Here is a 19,388-nt window from a genome sequence, read left to right as displayed (position 1 = left end):
ATTAAAAAAAAACCCTCACATAATGCTGTGACACATTTAACATCTCATGTAGTTAGGCCCCAATAGCCAGCAACAAGTCCTGGCTTCACATTGGATACAGAAAAATACATGCTGGCTAATTTGGGTTCAGTCCCCAATTTAGAGAGGCAGTTATTATGACTGCACAAAATTTTCAGCATACCTTGGGAAAACAGACACAGTGGCTATTAAACAATTACAGTTGGAGATTCTCTGAAATTGAATGCAGTTGCCCCTTGATTGGAAAAGGGTGCAACTGAGTATTTGAGAATGGGTCAGCAGGTGTGATTATTCTTGGCTTTTCACCAGGCTAAATCCAAGGATGGATGTGTAATTTGTAAACACAGACTTCTCCCTCCCCTCTTTCAACCAGCGATAAACATCCTTCTAGCCCTTTGTTAAAAAGATTCAGGCTTTCTTCACACGGAGCTTTTATCCTGTGACTGAGATTACTCCTTCACAGAAGTTTGCAGGCTCTTTACATGACACCATGTCCCTCCAGGGTGTCTCCTGCACTAAATCCTTTGTTCCATTTTTAAATAGATCGTAGATAATAAGCTATCAAATCACCCCATTGTGTTCTTCTTGAGTTTCCTCTGTGATAAGAAGAAAAGCAGCAAGAAGAGGAGCAAGATCAATGGAAGATAATGGAAGACTCAGATATGGGCAGGGGGAGGGGGGGAAGGAAGCAGGTGAAAAAGGGAGTAATTGGGGTTCATCACATGGAGCTTTTATCCTGCTATTCAGATGGCTCTGTCACAGAAGTTTGTGGGCTCTTTAGATGATGCCCTCCAGGGTGTCTCCTACCATTTCCTCCAGTCTATCTCGTGTTTTCCCCAAATGCAAAAAATGTGGTATTTTTTCCAGCCCACGGGACAGGAGTGCCATGACCTCCCCGTGAAATTCTCCAATAGCAGGAGAAACCGCTGTGTCTGCCTGCCATGGGCGTTTGTTTTCAGTTGCTGGGGGCGCATGCGATCTGGATGATGAAGGTATTGAGGATGGGAGCGGGGTGTGCAGGAGCAGGCATGAGGGCAAGAATCGCCGGGCAATTTCAGCTCCTACCTCCGCTCAAGTTTTGCTGAGGAAGGACTTTCCTCGATTCCCAGGTTCTGCCATGTAAATGCTTGAGCACGTTTCTCAATTGGAGGGAGAAGAGAGTAAAATGCCTCCCTGTAACAAAGGGAGACTCATCTGATCCCCCACCCCGCAAAGCTCAGAAGCAACATCCTCTGTTGATTCAGAGCACCCCATTAAGTTCAATGGGGCTTACGTTTCAATGGGGCTTACGTAAGTGTGTCGAGGGTTGCAGACTTACAGGGCAATCTTACTTCTACTCAGAAGTAAGCCCCATTGATTTCAATGGGGTTTACTCCCACGTAAGTGTGCTGAGGGTTGTAGACTTACGACACAATCCTACATTTTATGTCTACTCAGAAGTAAGTCAGAGGTTTCCTGGGGGTTGTGAGAAAAGAGTACAGCGGAAGTTAAGCTATGGAAACAAGACCTCACCCCTTTGCACACATGCCAGGGAGGGAGGGAGGCACTCCCTCAGTTCAAATCACATGTCTGCTGTGTAAAGCAGCCCTTCCTAATCCTGCAAAGAAACCGAAAGCAGGATGCTCGGGAAAGGATGTGGATTTTTGCAGGGGTTTTTGCTTAAGGTAGAAACACCCGTTGTGATCCTGCATTTAAAATGGAAGCAGAAAGCCCAGTTTTAAATTCAGGATTTTTGGCTGGTGTAGAGATGCCCTCAGTTACAAGGAGAATTCATAGAATAGAATCATAGGGTTGGAAGCCTACAAGACCATTGAGTCCAGCCCCTTGCTCAGTGCAGGAAGCCTGATTCCCAGGATGTCTCCCATCCAAGTGCTAACCAGGACTGACCCTGCTTAGCTTCCAACATCGGACTAGATCAGGTGCATCCAGCCCTTTAGTACAGCAGCAATGGCTCCAGCCTCAGAAGTATTTTATATGTTCAGGACATACAATAATCTCCCATATCATAATAGTAGAGCGAGTGAGCATGCTAATGGAGATTGTTTTAAAACACCTCTAGATCTTGTGTGTACATGTTTGTTTGATGGCAGAAAGTTAACAGCGCAACAACACATTATGTGCTTTCTTCACTACTGCATTCCCACTGCTGCCTCACACAGAGTTGCAGTCAGCCATTGCCAGACTGTTTCCCGTTTCCCCACTGCTTAAATAATGTTGCAATTGGAAGGGAAAAGGAAGGGGAAAAAAAGAACAAACGAACGAACGAAAGAAAGAAACAGCAGTTTTCACAGACAGAGAGAATATTAATGAAAATGTTATTAATGAGAAACTGTCGTAATAAAAGTTAAACAAGTGAAACTGAATGGCTTAACTATGTGCAAGAAATGTTTATATTGCACCCCTCCAGTTCTTGAGGTTTCACCCAAAGTAAATTAAAATGAAAACCTTCAGGCTATCTGGCAGTGAACAAATCTCTTAAAAATAGAGTAGGGTTCTAATTATAGTGTAACAAATGTGTACTCTTTTAATCTACAATAGTGGTGTTCCTAAAATGGAGTATAGTCATTTATAATTAGACAATCTATAAAGAAGAATAGTCAAAGTCTTACAGTGAAGTGGAGGGGGAACCCCTAGTAGTTTAAATTAAAAGTATAACTAGTGGAAAATGTGCGGCAAAACTATAATCCTATTATCATATTTTTTTCTCCTCCCATATATTGTATTGCACTTGTGAAAGTGAAACTTCTGACATTGATTGGCTGAACTGGTGCGATGACATGGGATGTTCCTGATCATTTCATGCTCAGGGAACAAAACTATCAGAATGCTTGCAGTGCGGTTCTATTAAGGAAATAGAAGTTATTAGTTTAGCTGGGGTTAGAGCAGTTATAGTGCTTCTCATACATTACATGTTTGTAATTACTTCCACGTTATAGCTGGGAAGAGGCTAAGGCAAAGAGTAGTTAACCTGAGTTTGTGTCAGTGAAATTAGAGCCAGGGACATCCTGATTTATAACAGTCTCTGTCACTATGCAGTACCAGCTTTCATATGAATCGCTATGCACTTGTAGATCTTATAAAGAAACCTTGCTTTCTGAGCATCACCTTTGGGAGTTAGTTTGGCTACTATAAGGCACAGAGCATTTTCTGTTCTTGTGTCACAGTTGTGAAACCCCCTCCATCCCAGTCTTTGATTACCTCCTGAATGTTGAAAAGTCTGGTATGATATGGGCTGAATCTACACATAGCAGTTATACCATTATCATACTGTTATCATAACAATTGGTGCCCATTGGTGTTATGTGTACCAATAGTTATGATAACTGTATGATAACGGTATAACTGCTATGTGTAGATTCAGCCTTACAGCAGAGTTGCCTTATATAAAGGAAGTGTGGTAACACAGCATTTAGTATTAGAGGGAATAAATGCAGGCTAGAGACAGCTTAGAAAAAGTTCAAATCAGCTTATTTATTAATGCTTTTTTATACATCGTTGAAGAAGCCTATCTAATACTGTTTAACTACAAGCACACCCTAAAGCTGCGTGTGCGAGTGTAAGTAAACGAAGGTATGAGATATGGTTACTTGTTTTCATCTGGGAGAGAGCACTTGCTGCTTATTACAGAGGCAGGAAGAGGAGAAGGGAAGAGGAAGAGGTAAGGGAGAGCAGGGAAAAGGAACTGATCAGGATACAGGACAGCAAGGGTGATGAACAAGACACATTCTCTATTGCCCCCGAGTGTCTGGAAGCATGCAGAGTTGATCCTATTAGGAAAGGAAAGGTTCCTCCTGTGCAAGCACCAGGTCATTACTGACCCCTAGAGGTGTTAGATAAAAAGTCCTTGCTTTCAGTTTAGAAGAAAAGGATGCCAGGCAGGCAGCAGTGGATCCAACACTATTTTATTGAACGTTTTGCAAAACGGGTACAGAGCAGTCTGGACCCCGAGCTAAGCGTGCATAAGTCTTTTTATACCTCCGCCCCCTATACATTTTTGCTAGTGATAAGATATTTTAACCGACTAAGCCACTAGCTGACACAGCAGAAGCATGACCTGCAGATGTACAATGAGATAATGTCGGCATGTTTATTTTTGTGATTATGCTTATGTGCCTATCCTAACCATGTTTTACGACTTCCCTTTTTAACAAATGCACATTCCCACTGGACATGTGTCCGGTGGGCTCAATAATTATGACTAATAGCTCAAAGGTCTAGCAAAGAGCTGACAGCCAAAGAATAAGAGGACAATCTTTTTCTAACAGAGGGACACCACTTATGCTGGCGTTTTCATGGCAGACTATAGCGGGGTGGTTTGCCATTGCCTTCCCCAGTCCTGACTACCTTTGCCCCAGTAAGCTGGGTCCTCATTTTACCGACCTCGGAAGAATGGAGGGCTGAGTCGACCTGAGCCTGCTACTCGAGACCCGGCTTCCGCTGGGATCGAACTCAGGTCGTGGGGAGAGTTTCGGTTGCAAATACTGCCACCTACCACTCTGCGCCACACGACCAACACTGAAAAACCTTATTTCAGAAGGCATTTGGAATGTTGTGATGCTTTAGAATTGTGCTGTATTTTTACGATAGTTTTATTGTGTTGTATTGAGATTAAAACTGTTAGAGAAAGGTGGCTAAGAAATATAATTATTAATAATAGTTAGGCAAAAACTGTCTAACCTGGCTTTCATTCTCTTCATGTAATCAGTAAAATGTCCAAGGACTGATCTAGTTTTTGACTGAGTGCACAATGGAATGGAACATTTCAGTTTATCTTTAATCCATGTCATTTTTATTGGGAAAGTAATCTAATCACAATACAAGATCTACACACCTCTGGTCTCCCAGATTTTAATGTGTTTACTAGAATGAGATAAGAGGAATAAACGGGATAAGGACTGTAAAGCACTTTGCACACTATAAAGTGCTAAATTAATTATTAATAACATGGCTTCCAACATTTCAAAGATCAAAATAGGGACTTGCTCATAACATCCCAATTCTCATTCCACGAATCACTGCCTGAACGCCATCCCCACTCCTAAAAACACTATTACATGTTGCTAAAGCTCTATTCTAACTGCTGTATACTGTATTTATTTACTCTGCAACGGCCTGTGTCCCCCATTGATTTTAAAGCTAAGGTGGTGGTGGTTCTTTAGGTAAAGATAGACTAGAAAGACAGAACTGTCCTATAATACATTATCACAGTTCAAAATATAACCCAGTAGCTGCAGCATATAAAATGGCAGACTGTGCACTGCATGGTGCCTTAGTATTCACACTCCTGTATTTACGTGTGTGTGTGTGTGTGTGTGTGTGTGTACTAAAAGCAAGATGCATCTATTACCTATTCCAGACACCTCGCTTCTAGAGACCTTGGAGGAACTAAATGTTTTAGAATAACAATGGCCTAAATCCAACACAAACTAATTCTGTGTTGCCTTTGTTGTTCAGTCGTTCAGTCGTGTCCGACTCTTCGTGACCCCATGGACCATAGCACGCCAGGCCTTCCTGTCCTGCGCTCTCTCCCAGAGTGTGCTCAAGTTCATATTCATTGCATCCGTGATGCTATCTAGCCATCTCATCCTCTGCCGTCCCCTTCTCCTTTTGCCTTCAGTCTTTCCCAGCATCAGGGTCTTTTCCAGGGAGTTTTCTCTTCGCATTAGGTGGCCAAAATATTGGAGCTTCAGCTTCATTATCTGTCCTTCCAATGAGCACTCAGGGTTGATTTCCTTTAGGATGGACTGATTTGACCTCCTTGCAGTCCAGGGGACTCGTAAGAGTCTTCTCCAGCACCACAGTTCGAAAGCATCAATTCTTCGGCGCTCAGCCTTCCTTATAGTCCAGCTCTCACAGCCATACATTACTACTGGGAAAACCATAGCTTTGATTAGACGGACCTTTGTCGGCAAGGTGATGTCTCTGCTTCTTACTATGCTGTCTAGGTTGGCCATAGCTTTCCTCCCAAGGAGCAAGCATCTTTTAATTTCATGGCTACAGTCACCGTCTGCAGTGATCTTGGAGCCCAAGAAAGTAAAATCTGTCACAGCTTCCATTTCTTCCCCTTCTATATGCCAGGAAGTGATAGGGCCAGATGACATGATCTTAGTTTTTTTAATGTTGAATTTCAAACCAGCTTTTGCACTCTCCTCTTTCACCCTCAACAAGAGGCTCTTGAGATCCTCTTCGCTTTCTGCCATTAGGGTGGTATCGTCTGCATATCGGAGGTTGTTGATAATTCTCCCGGCAATCTTAATTCTGACCTCTGATTCATCCAACCCGGCATTTCTCATGATGTACTCTGCATATAAGTTAAATAAGCAGGGTGACAATATGCAGCCTTGTCGTACTCCTTTCCCAATTTTGAACCAATCGGTTGTTCCATGTCTGGTTCTTACTGTTGCTTCTTGACCCTCGTACAGGTTTCTCAGGAGACAGGTAAGGTGGTCTGGTACTCCCATCACTTTAAGAATTTGCCACAGTTTGTTGTGATCCACACAATCAAAGGCTTTAGCGTAGTCAATGAAGCAGAAATAGACATTTTTCTGGAATTCTCTTGCTTTCTCCATGATGCAGCGAATGTTGGCGATTTGATCTCTAGTTCCTCTGCCTCTTCGAAACCCAGCTTGTACTTCTGGTAGTTCTCGGTTCGCATACTGCTGAAGCCTAGCTTGTAGGATTTTGAGCATCACCTTGCTGGCATGTGAAATGAGCGCAATTGTGCGGTAGTTTGAACACTCTTTGGCGTTGCCCTTCTTTGGAATTGGAATGTAAACTGACCTTTTCCAGTCTTGTGGCCACTGTTGAGTGTTCCAGATTTGTTGGCATATTGAATGCAGCACTTTAACAGCATCATCTTTTAGGATTTTAAATAGCTCAGCTGGAATACTGTCATCTCCCCTAGCTTTGTTGTTACTAATGCTTCCTAAGGCCCACTTGACTTCACTCTCGAGGATGTCCGGCTCAAGTTCAGTGACCGCACTATCATGGCTATCAGGGACATTAAGATCTTTCCTGTATAGTTCTTCTGTGTATTCTTGCCACCTCTTCTTAATCTCATCTGCTTCTGTTAGGTCCCTGCCTTCTTTGTCCTTTATCATGCCCGTCTTTGCACAAAACGTTCCCTTGAGATCTCCAATTTTCTTGAAGAGATCTCTAGTCTTTCCCATTCTGTTGTTTTCCTCGATTTCTTTGCATTGTTCATTTAAGAAGGCCTTCTTGTCTCTCCTTGCTATTCTCTGGAACTCTGCATTCAGTTGGGTATATCTTCCCCTTTCTCCCTTGCTTTTCGCTTCCCTTCTTTCGTGAGCTACTTGTAAAGCCTCATCAGACAGCCACTTGGCTTTCTTGCATTTCTTTTTCTTTGGGACGGATTTCGTTGCTGCCTCCTGAACAATGTTACGGACCTCCATCCATAGTTCCTCAGGCACTCTGTCTATCCGGTCTAATCCCTGAAATCTATTCCTCACCTCCACTGTATATTCATCAGGGATATGATTTAGGTCATACCTGAACGGTTTAGTGGTTTTCCCGACGTTCTTCAATTTAAGCCGAAATTTTGCAAGAAGCAGCTCATGATCTGAGCCACAGTCAGCTCCAGGTCTTGTTTTTACTGACTGTATGGAGCTTCTCCATCTTTGGCTGCAAAGGACATAATCAATCTGATTTCTATATTGACCATCTGGTGACGTCCATGTGTAGAGTCGCCTCTTGTGCTGTTGGAAAAGAGTGTTTGCTATGATCAGCGTGTTCTCTTGGCAAAACTCTATTAGCTTTTGTCCTGCTTCATTTTGTACACCAAGGCCATGCCTGCCTGTTATCCCAGTGATTTCTTGACTTCCTACTTTAGCATTCCAATCCCCTATGATGAAGAGGACATCTTTTTTTGGTGTTAGTTCTAGAAGGTGTTGTAGGTCTTCATAGAACCGATCAACCTCAGCTTCTTTGGCCTCAGTGGTTGGGGCATAGACTTGAATTACTGTGATGTTGAATGGTTTGCCTTGGATTCGTACTGAGATCATTCTATCATTTTTAAGATTGTACCCCAGTACTGCTTTTCCCACCCTTTTGTTGACTATGAGTGCTACTCCATTTCTTCTAAGGGATTCTTGCCCACAGTAGTAGATATGATGGTCACCTGAATTAAATTCGCCCATGCCTGTCCATTTTAGTTCGCTGATTCCCTAGATGTCGATGTTCAATCTTGCCATCTCATGTTTGACCACCTCCAGCTTACCTTGATTCATTGATCTGACATTCCAGGTTCCTAAACAATATTGTTCTTTACAGCATCGGATTTTCTTTTCACCGCCAGACACATCCACAGCTGAGTGTCCTTTCGGGTTTGGCCCAGCCGCTTCACTCTTTCTGGCGCTACTTGGAAATACCCTCTGCTCTTCCCCAGTAGCATATTGGACACCTTCCGACCTGAGGGGCTCATCTTCCGGCGTCATATCTTTTAGCCTTGTGATACGTTCCATGGGGTTTTCTTGGCAAGAATACTGGAGTGGGTTGCCATTTCCTTCTCCAGTGGACCACATTTTGTCAGAACTCTCTGCCATGACCTGTCTGTCTTGGGTGGCCCTGCACGGCATAGCTTATGGCTTCACTGAGTTACGCAAGCCCCTTCGCCACAACAAGGCAGTGATCCATGAAGGGGTGTTGCCTTTAGGGTGATGCTAACAACTCATACTAACAAAATTAGGCTGCAATCCTATGCACACTTACCTGGGAATAAGTCCCATTTAACTTAACAGGGCATACTTCTGAGTAGATCTGCATAGGATTGCATTTGTTGTTCAGTCGTTAAGCCGTGTCCGACCCTTCGTGACCCCATGGACCATAGCACACCAGGACTTCCTGTCCTCTGCTCTCTCCCGGAGTCTCCTCAAGTTCATGTTCATTGCATCGATGATGCTATCTAGCCATCTCATCCTCTGCCGTCCCCTTTTCCTTTTGCCTTCAATCTTTCCCAGCATCAGGGTCTTTTCCAGTGACTTTTCTCTTCGCATCAGGTGGCCAAAATATTTGAGCTTCAGCTTCAGTATCTGTCCTTCCAATGAGCAGTCAGGGTTGATTTCCTTTAGGATGGACTGATTTGACCTCCTTGCAGTCCAGGGGACTTGTAAGAGTCTTCTCCAGCACCACAGTTCGAACGCATCAATTCTTCAGCGCTCAGCCTTCCTTACAGTTCAGCTCTCACAGCCATACGTTACTAATGGGAAAACCATAGCTTTGATTATACAGACCTTTGTTAGCAAGGTTATGTCTCTGCTTCTTACTATGCTGTCTAGGTTTGCCATAGCTTTCTTCCCAAGGATCAAGCGTCTTTTAATTTCATGGCTACAGTCACCATCTGCGGTGATGTTGGAGCCCAAGAAAATAAAATCTGTCACTGCTTCCATTTCATTTTTGAGGGTTGCATTAGGCACCCTCAAAAGACAAAAATAGGGCAATGGACTAGAAAATAGGCCTGTCTCTGGTAATTAGGGAGTGTATATAAAATAGTGTTGAGTGTCAGTTTTTAAAATGTTTATATGAATACAAACTTTATGTTTGTATTCATATAAACTTTTATATGAATATAAAAGTTTATATGAATACGATGGCCTTGTAGGCCCCTTCCAACCCTACTATTCTATGATTCTATGATTCTATAATTTGTATGATTCAGTAACAGGATTCTTGGCTTTCCTGAACATTTCTAATCCATTTTTATGGTATGCATCCTTTCAGAAGTGAACGATGTAAGCACGAAATGTATCCACTGACCAATATGTAATCAGGAAAAACTGTCCCAATACTGCAGGATTATTTTTTTCAGCAGATGCGATCGAAATACCTTCTTCCCTCCTTACCCTCTTTTCCTTTTGTGTTGTGTCTTCTAGATTGGAAGCCTGCAGACAGAGACTGTCTTGTTTTTAATGTACAGTGCTTAGTAAAGTTTTTTAAATGAATAATAATTGTTTTGGAATGTGTGTTGATTTAAATATTTATAAGAAAAGGTTCCATCTTGCTTACACCTTCTGGCATTTAATCATTTCACTGAACTGATATATAAGACAAAACAAGAATTTGTGTCTCTGTGTGTGGATCACTTCTATCTAGCTGACACAATATTACACTGGTTGAGGAAAAAACAGAAGCATGTTAAAGACTGTGTCATGGTGTGGACTGCCTCCATAGTGTAAGAACCCCAATAAAAAGGGTTGTACATATTCTGCATCATATAAAAATACATTCCACAATTCTGTGTCAATCCTTGTTATATATGAACAGCTAACACACCTCTTAGCACAGCTCTTTCACACGGAAATAGGTGTCACATAGGTATGTTATGCATTTGTCATAAGGTCCAACTGCCTCTCTTTACCAGGGACAGTCCCTGTTTTATGGTACCTGTCCCAAGATTTTTGCCTGTTGAGAATGCATCATGGAATTGCTGATGTGTGAGTTTACTAGGGTAGTTTTCTCTCCAAGGGTCTCTAGAAGTCAAATCTCTGAGTGTGGAATGGATGCTTTTGTCTCTAGAGCACATGTAAATGCATGCACATAAGCACTAAGACACCACTCAATGTAAAGCCTTCATTTACACAATTAGCAGCTTGTGTGGTGTGTTTTTGAACTGATAACATATTCTGTTTTTCTAGTACATCTTTAAGCAAAAGAACAATAATCCTCTTGATTTTAAAATCATTTGAGGACAGACTGCTGCAGAGTAAATGGATGTAGTTTACACTAGGCTGCTAAGAGCCTTCAATGGTGTATCAGTAGCGGAGGAGAGAGGGTTTGGGAAATTATCCTTAGAATGAGAGTTACTCAATTTCTTCAGTAAAATATTGACAAGCTTGATATAGGATGCTTCCAGATGAGGCTTTTATTTTGCAATTGCCCTGCCTCATTCATAGGATTTTTCTGGGGGGTGTGGGCGGCAGACAATTTCTTCCATTTGTAACCCCAAATGTTTTCTCACAACTTCATCTTTTTTTCTTACCCCAGAAAATCCATTGATAGAAAGATGGAATAAGAGTAGAACATTTTTCAATTGATGGCAGTAGGAGCCCTTCATCTGGAAGCACCCACAGTCAGAACAATCTCGTGTGTGTTTACTCAGTAAGTCCTACTGTGTTCAATGGACTTTACTCCCAGGTAAGTGTGCATAGGATTGCACCCAAAGGCTGAAATCCTAGAGATATATGCCACTATGCATAGGATTGCACTATAAGTACAGGCTACTCTATTGTGCTATTAGACTGCAATCCTAGAGATACTTCCCTTCTGAGAAGACATGCATTGTATTTGTATTCCACTGTCAGAATTGCAGCTGCTGTGCAGAGACTAGAACAGGAAGTAGTAAACACACACAAAAAAGACTTGTGGACACCTTAGAAGACTAACAGGTCATTAGGAATCATACATTATGTTTTGTAAATGCAACACCTGTGTTTTCAGCTGAATATTTACACATTCAACTATTTTTAATGTAAGTAGATATATATTATTATAATGTAGGATGCTTATGAAGATTCTAAGCTTACAAATAACTAAAAAGACTAACACATTGAGTCATACACTTTTTTGGATGAGAGTCCACTTGTTATGTAGCCAGTGAAGAAGATTCTAGTCCAAAAGCTTATGCCACAGTCTATTATCAGTGCAATTTAGTTATCAAACTGTTTAACAGTGCAGTTCAAGGCACATTTACCCTCAAGTGAGTTGCACTGAGTTCAATGGGGCTTGCTCGTATGCTGCAGCATATGTTGCCTCAATTTTTCTTGCAGTCGCTGTATAAGACAACAGGACTCTCCCACTGGAGGTAGTAGTAAGTATGACTCTGAAACTAGCAAAAAACTGGAGGGCTGGCCATGCTAGTTTGTGTTGCAGCAAAAACACTAGTGTTCTGGCACCTTAAAGCCTAATACATTTATTCTGTCACAAGCTTCTATGGGCTTCAGCCCACTTCATCAGATGCATGGAGTATTATAGAGAGTTTTAGGTTTATACTCGGTATCAGTTATACATAAGTCTGCAAAACATGGCCTCTCCAAGAAATTCCTGACTTGCGTTGCAGATAACTTCCTCCTACAGAAAGTGGAGGAAGGAACTAGAGGATCGTCTATCTTTGACTTGATCCTAACCAACAGAGATGACTTAGTGGATAATGTAGCAGTTACGGGAAGTGTGGGGGAAAGTGACCATGTTATACTTGAGTTCTTGGGCATTTCTACACCAGACTAAAATCCTGCATTTAAAACGGGGCTTTCTGCTTCTGTTTTAAGTGCAGGATCACCACTGACTGCCTTTACATGCGCTCCCTTCGCCTCTCCCCTTCTCCCCCCTCCTTCTCCAGGTAGCTTAACTTTTGCTGTACTGTTTTCTTGCAGCCCCAATCCTGGGCACTTACTTGGGAGTAAGCCGCATTGAACTCAATGGAACTTACTTTTGAGTAGACATAAGATTGCCTGTAAGTCTGCAACCACCGAGTAAGCCCCACTGAACTTAATAGAGTGGTCTGAAACAACAGAGGATGTTGCTTCTGAGGTTGATGGGGTGGGGGATCAGATGTGTGGGAGGGATTTTACCCTCTTCTCCCTCTGATTCAGAAATTCAGAAGCAAGGGATGCAATTGACAGGCGATTCTTGCCCTCACACCAGTCAAATCTGCTTCGGTCTCCTTCCGTGCAAGCCTGCTCCCATCCTCAATGCCTTCCTCATCCTGACGGTGCCCCCAACAACTGAAAACAAACCCCTACAGCAGGCAGACAGAGTTGTTTCTTTTGCTATGGGAGAATTTCACAAGGAGGTCACCAGGCCCCTCCTGTTCCGTGGGCTGGAGAAAGTACCCCATTTTTTGCGTTTGAGGAAAACACGGGATAGGTGGGAGGAAACAGTGGAATAATGACTGGACAATGATGATATCGTGTAATGGTCCTGCACAATTCAGTGAGTGAGTAACCATGAACACGCAATAAACTTGAGGTGTAGAGATCCCCCTTGGTTATAAAGGAAGCAAAAGCTGAGTCAAATGCATATCCTGGATTTTAGCAAAGCCGATTTTAATAAACTCAGAACAATGATAAGTAAGGTGTCATGGCAAGTGACTCTAATGAGAAAAAGAGTTCAAGATGGGTGGGACTTCTTAAAAAAGGAAATTCTCAAGGCACAATTACAAACAATTCCAACAAGAAAAAAAGGCGGAAGACAACAGAAGAAACCAATGTGGCTTCACAAAAAGCTTAGAGATGACCTGAAAACAAAAAAGGACACATATAGAAAGGAAGGCCAAGCTACAAAGGAAGAGTACAGGCAGGTAGCACAGAATTGCAGGGATGGCGTCAGGAAGGCTAAAGCTGAAAATGAGCTAAGGTTAGTGAGGGATGCTAAAAGCAACAAAAAAAAACTTTCTTCAGATACGTGAAAGACAGAGGAAAGAAATGGTGGTTCAATTATTAAATAAGGATGGCAAAATGATAACAGATGACAAAGAAAAGACAGAAGTGCTCAATTCCTACTTTGGCTCAGTCTTCTCCCGAAAGAGGGTCTATGACTAGTTTCCCTCTACTCAGCACTGGTTAGGCCTAATCTTGAGTACTGTCTCCAGTTCTGGGCACCGCACTTTAAGAAGGATGCAGACAAACTGGAAAGGGTTCAGAGGAAGGCAACAAAGATGATCAGGGGACTGGAAACAAAGCCCTATTAGGAGGGAACTAGTACTTCAGGGGATTTTGAAGTTATGCTTCTATTAATGCAGCCCAAAATAGCATTTGCCTTTTTGGCAGCCACATCACGTTGTTGGCTCATATTCAGCTTGTGATCTTCAACAATTCCAAGATCCTTCTCGCTTGTAGTATTGTTGAGCCAAGTATCGCCCATCTTGTAACTGTGCATTTGGTTTCTTTCTCCTAGGTGCAGAACTTGGCATTTATCCCTATTAAATTTCATTCTGTTGTCTTCTGCCCAGCACTCCAGCCTATCAAGATCACTTTGGGCCGATCTACATTGCGCCCGCCATCACAATGAATTCGGTGTCCCGTCGGGTTAAACGCTCTCGCATTAAAACTTGATTATTCACACTCACCCATTTTCCCCATTGCAGTGCTTCATCGAATACATAAGCTCAGTTCACACTTGAGCGCTGTGCTGTTTTCCTGCGCGCGCTTGTCTGATCTCGGATGCTAAGCGGGGTCGGCCCCGGTTAGTTGTTGGATGGGCGACCGCCTGGGAATCAGGCTTCCTGCATTGAGCAGGGGGTTGTTGTATCCCCTCAAATGAGACTAAGTTTTACCCCCTCCTATCCCCCGCTCCAGATGTGTTTTTTTTTAATTCAGGCGTTATCCTCGCAGAATCAGGGCTTCTCTGCGATGTTTTTTTTTCTAATTGAGGCATGATCTTCGAAGCTTCGAAGTTGTGAAGCTTCACAGCCTCAAAGATCATTCCTGAATTAGAAAAAAAAAATCGCAAAGAAGCCCTGATTCTGTGAGGATAACGCCTGAATTAAAAAACAACAACATCCAGAGCATAGGAGGGGGTAAAACTTAATCTCATTTGAAGGGATACAACAACCCCCTGCTCAGTGCAGGAAGCCTGATTCCCAGGCGGTCTCCCATCCAAGCACTGACGGGGACTGACCCTGCTTAGCTTCCAAGATCAGACAAGCGTGCGCACATCCAGCCCTTTGCTTGTTGCTAAGGAAATGGGCTGCTGAGGAAGCTATGCGATCAGTAGCCGGAAGAAGACATGGGGCCGTCAAGAGCTGTGATTGCACAGGAGGAAAATACAAACATCGCCACATATGGACAGGTAGGGGTGTGGACTACGACTGGATATGGTAGCGAAGGCAGAAAACCAGAGCACATTAAGGGGAAATACCAGGATATTAGGGTATTGAAAGCAGGAGCACAGAAGTGGGAAATTCCGGTTCCAATTCGAGGCAGCTACTGCGTAGTGTGAAAAGCAGGCAGTGAAACTTCATTGGGAGCGAAAAAAGGTGGTAAGTGTAGATCCAGCCTACGAATTTTGTTTCTGTCTTCCAAAGTATTAGCTGTCCTGGCCAATTTTGTGTCATCTGAAAATTTGATCAGCATTCCCTCCACCTCCTCCTCCAAGTCATTAATAAAAATGTTGAGGAGCACTGGCCCCAGGACTGAGCCCTGTGGTACCCCACTCATTACCTCTCCCCAGTTTGAGAAGATCCCATTGATAAGCACTCTTTGAGTCCGATTCTGTAGCCAACTGTGGATCCTCCTGATAGGTGTTTCATCTAGCCCACTTTGAGCTAGTTTGCTCATCAGGATATTATGGGACACTTTGTCAAAACCTTTGCTGAAGTCAAGGTATGCTATGTCCACAGCATTCCCACATTCCACAAGGGAGGTTACTTAATCAAAAAATGAGATCAGATTAGTCTGGCAGGATTTGTTCTTGACAAATCTATGTTGACTTCGAGTAATCACTGCATTGTTTTCAAGATGCTTACAGACTGACTGCTTTATCATCTGCTCCAGAATTTTCCCAGGGATTGATGTCAGACTCACTGGTCTGTAGTTCCCAGTTTCCTCCTTTTTACCCTTTTTGAAGATAGGGACATTAGCCCTCCTCCAGTCATCTGGCACTTCACCCGTCCTCCATGATTTCTCAACGAGAATAGACAGTGGTTCTGAGAGCTCTTCTGCCGGTTCCTTTATTACTCTAGGATGCAGTTCATCTGGCCCTGGAGATTTGAACCTATTCAAAGTAATTAGGTGTTCCTTGACCATATGCCTATCAATCTCAAGCTGCAATCCTGCCCCTTCAGCCTGTACTTCACTTTTGCCAGGGGGGGCATAGACCCTCTTTTGGGAGAAGACTGAGCCAAAGTAGGAATTGAGCACTTCTGCCTTTTCTTTGTCATCTGTTATCATTTTGCCATCTTTATTTAATAGATGAACCACCATTTCTTTCCTCTGTCTTTTACAATGCACATATCTGAAGAAAGCCTTTTTGTTGCTTTTAGCATCCCTTGCTAACCTCAGCTTGTTTTCAGCTTTAGCCTTCCTCATGCCATCCGTGCAATTCTGTGCTACCTGCCTGTACTCTTCCTTTGTTGCTTGTCCTTCCTTCCACTTCCTATATGTGTCCTTTTTTGTTTTCAGGTCATCTCTAAGCTTTTTGTGAAGCCACATTGGCTTCTTCTGTTGTCTTCCACTTTTTTTTCTTGTTGGAATTGTTTGTAATTGTGCCTTGAGAATTTCCTTTTTTAAACGCTCCCACCCATCTTGGACTCCTTTTCTAGTTAAGAGTCGCTTGCCATGGGACCTTACTTATAATTGTTCTGAGTTTATTGAAATTGGCTTTCCTAAAATCCAGGGTACGAGTTTGGCTGTACTAGGCTTTTGCTTCCTTTAGAACCAAGAACTCAAGAATAACATAGTCACTTTCCCCCAGAGTTCCCATAACTGCTACTTTATCCATTAAGTCATCTCTGTTGGTTAAGGTCAAGTCAAAGGTAGCTTATCCTCTAGTTCCTTCCTCTACTTTCTGTAGGAGGAAGTTATCCCCCACACTTCAGGAATTTCCTGGAGAGGCCATGTTTTGCAGAATTTGTCCCCCACAAGGGAGGGAGCAAGGGACCTGAGGGAGCACCTTCCTTCTTGCAGCCCTGATCCTGGGCACTTACTTGGGAGTACGCTGCATTGAACTCAGTGGGATGTACTTCTGAGTAGACATGAGATCTCCCTGTAAGTCTGCAACCCTCGAGTAAGCCCCATTGAACCTAATAGGGTGCTCTGAAACAACAGAGGACATTGCTTCTGAGGTTGATGGGGTGGGAAATCAGATATGTCTCCTTCCATTGCAGGGAGGCATTTTACCCTCTTCTCCCTCTGACTGAGGAATGCAGAGGCAGGAGACGCAATTGGCAGGCAATTCTTGCCCTCATGCCTCTCAAATCTGCTAGGGTCTCCTTCTGTGCAAGCCCACTCCCATCCTCAGTGCCTTCCTCATCCTGACTGTGCCCCCAACAACCGAAAGCAAACACCCACAGCACACAGAGCAGTTTCTTCTGCTATGGGAGAATTTCACGTGGAGGTCATGCCGCTCCTGTTCCGTGGGCTGGAAAAAATACCCATTTTTTTCTGTTTGAGGAAAACATGGGATAAGTGGGAGGAAATAGTGGAATAATGCCTGGACAACGACTATGACAATGTTGTGTAAAGGACCCGCACAATAGTGAGTGAGCAACCATGAACACGCAATAAACTTGAGATGTAGAGATCCTCGACGTGGGTTTTTGCCAGACTTTTGTTTAATGTAGAAACATCCTTGGATTCCTGCATTGAGTAAGGGGTTGGACTCGATGGTCTTATAGGCCCCTTCCAGCCCTACTATTCTATGATTCTAAGGTGCTGGTGGTGGTGGTAAAGAATTGCAAACAGTGGGGTCAGAACAAAACGGAATGCATTTATGATGCAATCCTATGCATGTTTGGACAGAAAAAAGGCCTACAACTCCCAGCATTCCCTAGCCAGCATGGCTGGTGGGGGAATACTGAAAGTTGCAGGACTTTTTTCTGGCCAAACATGTATAGGATTGGGCCTATATTGACGCAAATTTCGTTGACTACAGATGCTTGCATCTGATGCTGTAGTCCGTGTTAACTTACACCTTAATACATTTATTGGTCTTTTAGGTGCCACAAGATTCTCTGTTGTTTTTGCACCAAACAACCGACTGGGCTGCAGCGTGCTTGGTGTTTCCTCAGAAACCTCGCCCCTCTTTCCACTCGTCCCATTAAAGTCTGCCCCACGCCGAGGGAAAGTTCTCTCAGGCTATCTGCCCGGAAAGAGGTGGGGCTTCTCCTCCTTCAACTCTTTCCGCCGTCCGGTGTTGTCGGAGGCGAGGCGCAGAGCGTCCGTTGCCATGGGGGCTCGCCGCCTTAGCAAACGCTCTTGTAGGACGGTGCGGGGAGCGGCAAACGAGGCATGGCTGTGATGGGAGGAAGCGAAAAGGCGCTGGGAGGGGGAGACAGAGGCCATAACTAGTCAAGGCAACGCGGGGTCACCGCCAGGGCAGGGGTTGAGTCCTGAAGAGAAGCGGCGCAGGACCTCGCTGAGCGATGTGCCGCGCAAGGCGCGACGCATTTAGGCCTCTCAAGCGAATACTACCCTCGTCTACTTCTCCTCCCTCAGGTGCAAAGGAAGCTGTTCGAACCGCCGCAGAATGGACGGGCTTGAAGAGGACCAGGACTGCTGCGACTTTGAACCCCTGCCTGCACTCTCGGAGGATGAGGTGAGCGTGGCCAAAGGCAGGGGAGCGAGCAGCCTTTTCCGCCGGCCAGCCGCACACAACTTGGCGGTCCCTGGCGGCTTGCTTGGCTCGAGGCGTCGCTGCTGTAGGTGGGGAGAGGGCTGCGCGCCTTGCCTAAACGTTCTTTTCCTTGGCGGTGTCTGCTGTACTTGTCTCCTCGCGCTGAGAGTTGAGCTGCCTTCGCTCTGACGCCTGTGGAAACTGGCTGCTAAGAGCAGGCACTAGCTGGCCTGCGGCTCCCGTCCCCTAGAAAACCCTAGTCTCCATTCAGAGTTATGGAGCGCAACCTAGGAATAGTATTTCAAGGGCCTGACAGCAATGGGGGATTATTAACCATAGAGCTAAATAGGTAAGGGCTGGTCAAAATTCTTCAGGAAATATGACTGGCTGATCCTGGTCCACTTGAAGTGAAATATAGCTCATATCCCTTGTAACTTAAAAACAAACCACAAAACGGATCCTTTGTTGCACTAAGCTACAAAGGAGATCTCCTGTGAAACAGTATTTCAAAAGCGCAGAGAAAAAGAGGCTGCAATCCTAGTATACTTACTTCCAAGGAAGCCTCTTTGAAATAAATAAATAACTACTGAGTAAACAAGGTTAGGGAATGAATAAGATGGACTGTGGAGTCCAGGGTCTGAATTCAATGAAAGTTTTATCCCATTGATTTTAGTGGGGGGAAAAGCGTAACTCCGACTGAAGTCACCTAGGCTAGATTGCGTTGGCAATTAGCATCCGGCTGAAATGTTGGTATCAATCAAAAGTCATGGAAGTCTAATTTCACTTTTAAAGTATGCTGAATTGCACTGACGTTCTGCATGGTTCCAGTTCACCCTAATATTAAGGCATGTTCTTTGCAAAACTGAATTGCGAAACTGAAAGTGCCAGTATTTCTTTCCACAAATGGCATTTACTACAGCAGGATCAGGTCATCAGTAGCTACTAGTCATGATAGTTATATATTACCTCCAGTACTGGGGCACTATGCCTCTGTATACCAGTTGCTGGGGAACATGAGCAGGGTGGTGCTATTGGACTCATGTTCTACTTGTGGGCTTCCCACAGGCAGCTTGGTTGGCCACTGTGTG

At 43.9% G+C, this 19,388-nt stretch overlaps 1 protein-coding gene across 1 annotated transcript in view; it reads left to right on the top strand.

Annotated features, from left to right (window-relative positions):
* KNDC1 (kinase non-catalytic C-lobe domain containing 1) overlaps positions 1-19,388 on the top strand; it is a 122,999-nt gene that overhangs the window by 19,497 nt on the left and 84,114 nt on the right. The window contains exons 2-5 of the mRNA XM_084845921.1: positions 11,017-11,166; positions 11,799-11,839; positions 17,684-17,840; positions 18,183-18,282. Of these exons, the coding sequence (XP_084702047.1) occupies positions 11,150-11,166; positions 11,799-11,839; positions 17,684-17,840; positions 18,183-18,282 (315 nt within the window). The 5' untranslated portion in view covers positions 11,017-11,149. The remainder of the gene's footprint in view (positions 1-11,016; positions 11,167-11,798; positions 11,840-17,683; positions 17,841-18,182; positions 18,283-19,388) is intronic.

Source organism: Heloderma suspectum, chromosome 3 (genome assembly GCF_057233095.1).
Source record: "Heloderma suspectum isolate Gila_16-S chromosome 3, 16-S_ref, whole genome shotgun sequence".
In the NCBI taxonomy this organism is placed as follows: domain Eukaryota; kingdom Metazoa; phylum Chordata; class Lepidosauria; order Squamata; family Helodermatidae; genus Heloderma; species Heloderma suspectum.
Note: the sequence above shows the minus strand (reverse complement) of the source record. Positions and strands in the feature narration are given on the sequence as shown.